General features: G+C 42.3%; 1 protein-coding gene across 1 annotated transcript in view; it reads left to right on the top strand.

Annotated features, from left to right (window-relative positions):
- Nucleotides 1-532: 532 nt before the first annotated feature.
- The window catches only part of adamts17 (ADAM metallopeptidase with thrombospondin type 1 motif, 17), a 142,090-nt gene continuing 134,442 nt past the window's right edge, over nt 533-8,180 (top strand). The window contains exons 1-2 of the mRNA XM_078257875.1: nt 533-739; nt 1,118-1,482. Of these exons, the coding sequence (XP_078114001.1) occupies nt 682-739; nt 1,118-1,482 (423 nt within the window). The 5' untranslated portion in view covers nt 533-681. The remainder of the gene's footprint in view (nt 740-1,117; nt 1,483-8,180) is intronic.

Here is an 8,180-nt window from a genome sequence, read left to right as displayed (position 1 = left end):
GTTGTGGCGATTTGCTGTTGTGTTGTGGGAATAGCTGTCATGTCTTTTTGTGACAAAGGCCCATGTTTACATTGAATTCATAGCTGAGAACCTCCTGTGTATGGAATTGTTTCCCTTCTCTTATGTTTTCATTGTGGACTGGGTCTTACACTAATCTGTGCTGCTTATTTAAACTATAATTATTTATTACTTTTTTTCTTTTTGTAGGCTACACCATGTTTTTTTATCCTGCAATTATGTAAAGCTTCACTTGCAGCCATGTCAAAGTTTTTCACACACACACACACACACACACACACACACACACACACACACACACACACACACACACACACACACACACACACACACACACACACGCTGATTCTCCGCACTTTCTCCACTTGAAACCACGTGTAGGGTTTCAACCTCCGACCGTGACAGACAGCTTCCCTGACCAATGAGAATGTAAGGATTTCTCAGTTTTTCTCGGGTCATGGTCTAATGGTACCAATGTGACATGAGTAGAGGCCGACCCGGGCTGTGTAGGCGTGCCCTGCGCTAGAAGTCACTCCAGCCTGAATTACTGAAACTTCTCCAAGTTTAGGAAAAACTGCGCCGTCTGCTTTGCAAAGCGCTTCAGTCCCCTCACAATAAAACCACCCACCTCTTCCAGTTTATTCTATCCTGCTTTGCCTTATCATGCATAACAGCCATGTCACCCATGTGCTCTTCTCTCTTCTCTGCATCGCATTGAGTGGTAAGTACTGACTTCGAACTCTTTTAAGTGTGAGCTCTCGGCTGTGCCGTGTAACGTTACGCCTATTTCTCTTAGATATAGGTCAACTAAAGCAATAAGTTTCCTCGGTTAAACAACTCAATGTGTTACTAAAGATCAGTTCTAGGAAGTAGACTGTAGTTTCCTCCTGTATGGTTAGAAGATTCCTCCTACAGCGACTTCAGTACGTAGCCTAATCACTGCAGTAGGCTAATTACTGCACATTTTGGTTAAGGACACATTGAGCTCCGAGTCCCGGAGCATGAGAGCACACAGTTCAGTCAGTTAACAGAGTCAGGACAGGAGGCTATTTATGCTAACGTGGCCAATGTTTGATGTGAACTGTACCTCCCCACACAGCCCATTCTGAGCCAGAGATAGACGAAGTGGTTCCCAGGCTGCTGTCCGGGCAGGAGGCGCACCTGTCCCCGGACCACACTGCCCGCACACTGCGGCGCCGCGGCCAGCGCTCCCTGGACGCTCCGGGTGGAGGACATTCTGACCCGGATAACATCATTCTGTCACTGCCCGCTTTCGGAAGGAGCCTGTATTTAAATCTGACGCGGGACAGCGCGTTTCTGTCAGGGGACTTCGTGGTCGAGGAGAGGCTTGGGGAGCAGAGCGCAGCGGTGAGCCGCTTATCCACGAAGCAGCTCTGCTTTTACTCCGGCTCCATCATCAACCACACTGACTCCCTGGCATCACTGAGCACCTGCGGCGGCCTGGTAAATCCATCTTAATTTTTTTTGGGACTTTTTGATAGCTTTCATGTCATTCAATCCAAGCAGTTGAGCTCCAGACCTTTCCATGTAATACACTGTAAAGGCAGGTTGGATTACAGTATCCTGGCTGGGGGACATTCTCCATGTTAGAGGGCCCTGAACACCCACACAGGGAAAAAAATTGATACAGCATGGTATCGCAATATTTTCCATGGCAATACTTAATTGATATACAGATGCCAAGTATCGATCTTTTATTATATATGTGTTCGTCTGCTTGACAAGCAATACAATTGAAGTGAGATGAACAGAGAAATTTATCTTTTTAGATAAAACAGATTTTGACAGTTTCCTTTTGGGAACATCATTTGAAATTGGGAAAAATTTGAAGTTGGAATAAATTGCAATATATCGCAGAATATTGCAATATGTTTAAAATCGTATCGTGACATAAGTATCGTGATGATATCGTATCGTGAGGCCTCTGGTGATTCCCACGCCTAGCAAATAATAGAACAGTCTGGAAAGTTCAGAAAATGACATCACTTTACAATAATGCAGCCTGTAAAACCAGGAAAAGACAACACTTATTTGATATCACGATATTAGGATATCCGATATCTAAGACGATATTTAGTCTCATATCACGATATTGATTTATATTGATAAATTGCCCAGCCCTGCTTATTGGTGGAAAAGATTTGTGACCATATACATTCCCATCTAAGCTGTGGGCCACCTTCAACCTGAGCAGAAGGTCTTATCAGCCAGAAGAACTGAAAGCACCTCTGTGTGTGTGTGTGTCCAGAGGCTTTTTAACAGCAGCCAGTTTGCTGGTGTGCCTTTGAGCATGATTTTCTGCTCCTGTCTCATCGTCATTGTAATCTCTTAAACCCCCTGACCTGCCAGTGGGTCACTCAGTTCAAAGTCACACGGTGCAGCCAAACACAACTTCACTTTATTTTAAATGCTTGGGGTGATCCTAGTTTCCAACGGTATATATCTGTCTGGCTGAAATTTGGGGAAATGTGTCTAAAATGACACGTAGGCTACAGTATTTCAATTTGATGGAATGGAGCAACATAAAAAAACCAACATGAGTAATTTTAACAACCTTAAATTTCTATTGTAAGAGGAAACAAAAGGGGACAACAGTTTAAGAGTATGAGAAAACATGTTTAACTCAAGTCTCACAGGCCCATCAGTGGCAACACATTCTCACTCCCATCGCGTAAAATACGGACGCTTGGTCAGATGCCTTTGGCGTTGTTGTTGACGCTACAAGTCTCCTTTAGTGTCATATCTAAACGCTCTTTATCTAAACTCGCTGGGTCGGGACTATTGCCGTCACTTTTAGGTTAAGGAAAAGATGGTGGGTGGGCTTATAAAAGGTACGTTTCCGTGACACGCGGAACAAGAACGGGACAGATGGGTTTAGGAAAATAAGAACAAGACAGTTGGGTTTGGAAAAGTGACAGGCAGGACACGAAAGTCCTGTGTTCTTTGACCCATCCACCACCCCAACCGACCTCCCCACGTGGAATTTCGGCATTTCATACTACTCGCTACCATTGTCGCTCTTAAAACTACGTCATCTTTAAGTGCTGCGTAGCTGCTGCTCTGCCCGGTGCGTTCTACACACACGCTGAGGGGTGCTTATTGCGTCATATCTGACGCTGAGAGCCACTGCCCAAGCATTCGTACCTTACGAGTTCGGAGTGATGCAATATGAGCAAACTCTGTCGGCTGGTGAAGACTGTGAGATGTGGTTGTAAGCTCACACTATGTTTTGACTGAGTTTTTTGAAGATGTCACCTGGACTTTGAGAAACTGAGATGGACTTTTTTTTTTTACTATTTTCTGACATTTTTTTTAGACCAAACGATTAATAGATTAATTTAAAATAATCGGCAGAGTAATCAACAATGAAAATAATCGTTAGTTGCAGCCCTAATTGTGATATTGTCAGAGTGGAATGAGATATTTCCTCTAACCTTAAAGCTACCTTAGTTACTTAAAATGGGGACACTGCAGTCTACATGTATGGGTCAAACCAACTAAAAAAAGACTCTTACTATCTATAGGTCTGCTGTAGAGCCTGACTTCTGATCTCCGTGTGCAGGACGGTTAAAGAAAATCTGAATGTCCCTACTCTGAGCAATGAGGTTCCACATTATCTGAGGCATTTGGATGAGGGGTTCAGGCTCAGTCCTGGAATCTTTAGCAGAAACAGGCTTGAAGCCAGCTCTTAAAGTAGACTGTGCTCCTTTATTTCCTCTATATTTCCTCAGTGACAGTTTGAGCATTCAGCTGACCTACAATGAATGAGCAGATCATTGTCCAGCTGCGTACAAGACACAGAGACACATGGTGGTTTATATGGAGGGAAAAAAAAAACCACTGGCAGCTGCAGCAGTTGAACCTAGGGTTGTAAAATTCCAGGAATATTCAAAGTGGAAACCTTCCATGGGAACTTATAGGAGTTTATGAGAATTAATGAGAATACTAATGGATGGATATTTACTCAGTCTGTGTTTACCATGCTCCAGGGCTGCACAATTGATCAAGTATTGATCACGATTTTGGCTCCCCGCAATTAACCCTTCTGTTGACAAAACAAGGGTTAATACAGCACCTTAGTGCTTTTTTGTATGGCATTTTGGTCAGCTTAAACTGTGTTTAATTGTGCTCTAAAAATAAACTTTACTTACTTACTTTACAAGAGACAGGGTTTAGAGAGCAATTCTCAACAAAGTAAACGGAAGTGCATAACCCTTGTGACAACACAAGGGTTAAATGAACATGATCGACTGTCATATTGACGTTTAAAATATGTGCTGATAGAAAACCCTGCTGCATATCAAATCAAGCGCTTCCTAGTATGACACAGGATGGACTCAGTCAGCCAGTGCTGCACCAGCAGTGGCATTACGCACGGCCGTTCACTGTTTACTTCATTAAACTGCCTGATAACGACACCAGGCTGCTACAGTATAACAACACAGACCTCTACACACATCAGACAGCTCGGTTATAGTCTCCCATTGCCAGACCTTTCTCCACAGTGCTGCTGAGGAAGGTCTGGCTAGTCCACACAGCATTCCGGGATGGGAGAAAAACGTGCTCTGGGTTATTGGCATGTCTTTAACCAATCACAATCGTCATGGGCGGCGCTTAAAGCGCCGCACAGAGCCCCGGTGGCGCTGAAAAATGGTCTTGGGAAGGAATTGTTTTGGTGGAACATGTGTCCGTTCAAAAGTTGTTTTAGTTGTGCAACAGAAAACTCAGATTGGACAGATAGTCTAGCTAGCTGTCTGGATTTACCCTGCAGAGATCTGAGGAACAGTTAACCATAGTCCTCATAAATCCACCGAAGTTTAAAATTCCAACCCAAAGAAAGCTGAAGTAATGGACATCTGGCTGAAAAGAAGGACATACTGCGGAATTTCCGGCAGGAACGGAGCAATCCTGGAACTGGCTAGTCCACTCAAGATTTGTGGATAGGAGAAAAACATGATCTGGTTTATTGGCATTTCTTTAAACAAGTCACAATTGTCTTGGGCGGTGTAAGAGCCGGACGGAGCCATGGTGCTTCTGCAAAATAGCTTGGGGAAGGAACTTGCTTTGGTGGAATAGAGCATGTAGGGAGGGGAGCTCTGGAATTAAAATGTCTGTCGAGTGTGGGATGAGAATGTTACTCAAAAAAACAGATAAATATCATTTGATTGTCGGTTCTAGGTCGGAGGATGTTTCCCGAATCGACCGGAGTTTAGAATGCCAACACAAAGAATGCGGAAGGTGAGGGACATCCGGCTGAACCTCCGGCGGCACCAGAACTATACCGTTAATGAAACGTCGTCAATACAAACTAACATTGTTGAAACAGAGCAGCTAATATTGGTAGTGAAAGCAACTAGTTAGCAGACTGCTGAGTCATCACTGCTTCGCACCGGTGTCGTGCCAAAAAGTTATTATCCGCCAAAAACTGATTTCCGTCTGTGGGAGTGTGTGCAGCCTTTTTAAAGCTGAATTGCCTAGTTTTGGAAAACTGTGTTACTGGATGTATCGGCCCTTTTAAAGGTATTTCATCAGGTAAAAAGTACTAGGTGGGCTATGATCTGTCAGATATAAGCCTCATGAATGAAATCAAGTCATTTTGAGGCATAAACAATCAACGTCACAATCATTGACAAGGTAGAAGCTGCAATCATTTTTTGGCACAGGGCGCTCCCGCAGACGGAAATCCCTTTTTGGCAGATGATCACTTTTTGGCACAACCCTGGCCGTGTGTGTGTGAGAGGAGAGAAATGCGACAGTAAATGACAGCAGTAAAGACCCTTGCACTGAGCTGAAATGGAAAAGAATATCCGAATCCCTAAATTCAAAACCAAATGCCTATCCAACGAACGAATAACTGAATAGTCCAGCCCTACCTTTTTTTGATGCAAAGATTTATACATTAGCAGGAATGTAGCACAACATGGCAGAGAAAGCAGTGCCCTGTTTATTTAAATGTTGAAGTGCAATACAAATATTTTGTCCTTAAAGTCAATGAATAATCAGGGTAAATAATCGTGATCTCAATATTAATCAAAATAATCGTGATTAAAATCCATAATGTGTGTGTGTGTATGTATGTATGTGTATGTGTGTATGTATATATATATATATATATATATATATATATATATATATATATATATATATATATATATATATATATATATATATTATAGTGATAATAAACCATAATGTTTGGCCGTTTAACTTTTTGCTATTTAACTGCGCCGTATCATCACCAAGTCAAAGTCCTGTGTACATTGTACATTTTGGCGAATAAAGCGATCCCGATATACAGATAGAAACCAACTTCTATACCATATAAGCAGACTTAATTGTAAACCCTTCTAATAGAAATGAAAAATGATAACAATTTAGTTGACATGAATTAAAGGAATTGACTCATTTCACATTGTATTGAACCTTCATTGAACAACACCAAGAAGCATGTATTGCTTTGGCTCAGACATTGCACTAGTGTGGGCTGCACATGTGATGGGAGAATGCAGTGTGCATGCATAGGGTTGTGGTTTTTTATGAATTCCTATTTTATGGGATGCTGGCAAATTATCTGTACATGTGATGGAAGAGCGCACTGCTGAATGCAGTGCATTGTTACAATTCAATTAAATGGGCATACTTTAAACCAAAACATGCCTCAAGACCTAGTATTTTTTTATGTGTAAAAATTAAGTTCACTATTAAAAGTTACGTTTTTGATATTGAAATTGTGCAACATTCTCAAGCTTAACTCAGAAATGTATCAACCCTTTTCAACCCTAGTTGAACCTGCAGCCTCTTACAGTCCATCCCGACCAGGACTTCGGGGTTTGCTCAGCAGAGATGCCCACAAGTCCTTTTATCCAAGTCAAGTCTCAAGTCTTTGAGCCCCAAGCATAGCCAGAAGGAAAAAAAAAACTGTAGGTGTGCATTAGAGAAACTATCATGCCAGATTTAATCTTACGTTACATTCCCACATATACCCGTACATGCACTGTATGCTGGCAAGTGGTTAATGCCTTTTGGTCTAAATATAAAAGATTACTGCAAGCCCCACAGCTAAGCAAGTGGGCGTTTGTGCTGTGAAATGGTGAAACGAGTATGGTTAAATTAGGGCATGCATGTGTAGTACTGAAATCTCGACAGACAGAACACGTCAAGGCTAACTGAGCTGTTTTTAGCAGCCAAAGATGATCTCATCGAGACACACCGCCAGCAAAACACATCAGCAGCAAAACCATTGTTTTCCAATGGTATGGCGTGCCTGGCGTGCGCTCCTCTCTTGCTCTGCGCATCACGTTTTTATTTTTTTCTATTTTCTTTTGGGCATTTTAGGCCTCTATTTGAGAGGACAGCTGAAGATATTAAAGGGGAGAGATAGGGGGATGATATGCAGCAAAGGGCCGCAGGTTGGAATCAAACCCCCGGGTTGCTGCATTAAAGACTGAGCCTTTGTACATGAGGCGCATGCTCAACCAGGTGAGCTACCAGGGTGCCCTTCATCACGTTGTCTAGCGTTTTTTTAGACTTGCATAAAAATTAAAGGTCCATTATGTAATATATTTACCAAGGCTCGACATTAAATTTTTGAGGCACTTGTCCTTTGGACAAGTACATTTACGTTTCACTTGTCCATGCACAAAAGTCACTTGTCCGGGTAAAGATTTATCATTTTATATATTTTTTTTGTGTGTTTTGCTAATGCTGAATTCGAACAAACCGTTGAAAGCATCCAAACTCTATCAACATTAATACAATTCAGTAGAAACAAACGTGCCCCAACAAAAGATTTCTATCCAAACTCCCAACAATAGATTTCTTGCTGATTTCCCCTTCAGCAAGAAAAAAGGATCTCCAGGTTCCATATTACAAAGTAATATTGAATCAGGCAAGTCGCGGAGCTGAGGTTTTACAATAACTGACGGACAAACGAGCAGCGGAGTAGTAACGCTACGAGGCAGAGAGCCAGCCACTAAATGAGTCAACTAAGCTTAATGCTTCATCCACACAAAGCACATTGCTATCGCCACGAGTGACATCTGTATTTGGCTCGTTTTCTGTGAATGATGTGGCGAGGGGGATAAGGCGGAGTTAACAAGCTAACGTTAGCCAACTAACGCTGGCTGACTTGCTGGTTCCGC

Source organism: Sander vitreus, chromosome 1 (assembly GCF_031162955.1).
Source record: "Sander vitreus isolate 19-12246 chromosome 1, sanVit1, whole genome shotgun sequence".
Taxonomy (NCBI): Eukaryota; Metazoa; Chordata; class Actinopteri; order Perciformes; family Percidae; genus Sander; species Sander vitreus.
Note: the sequence above shows the minus strand (reverse complement) of the source record. Positions and strands in the feature narration are given on the sequence as shown.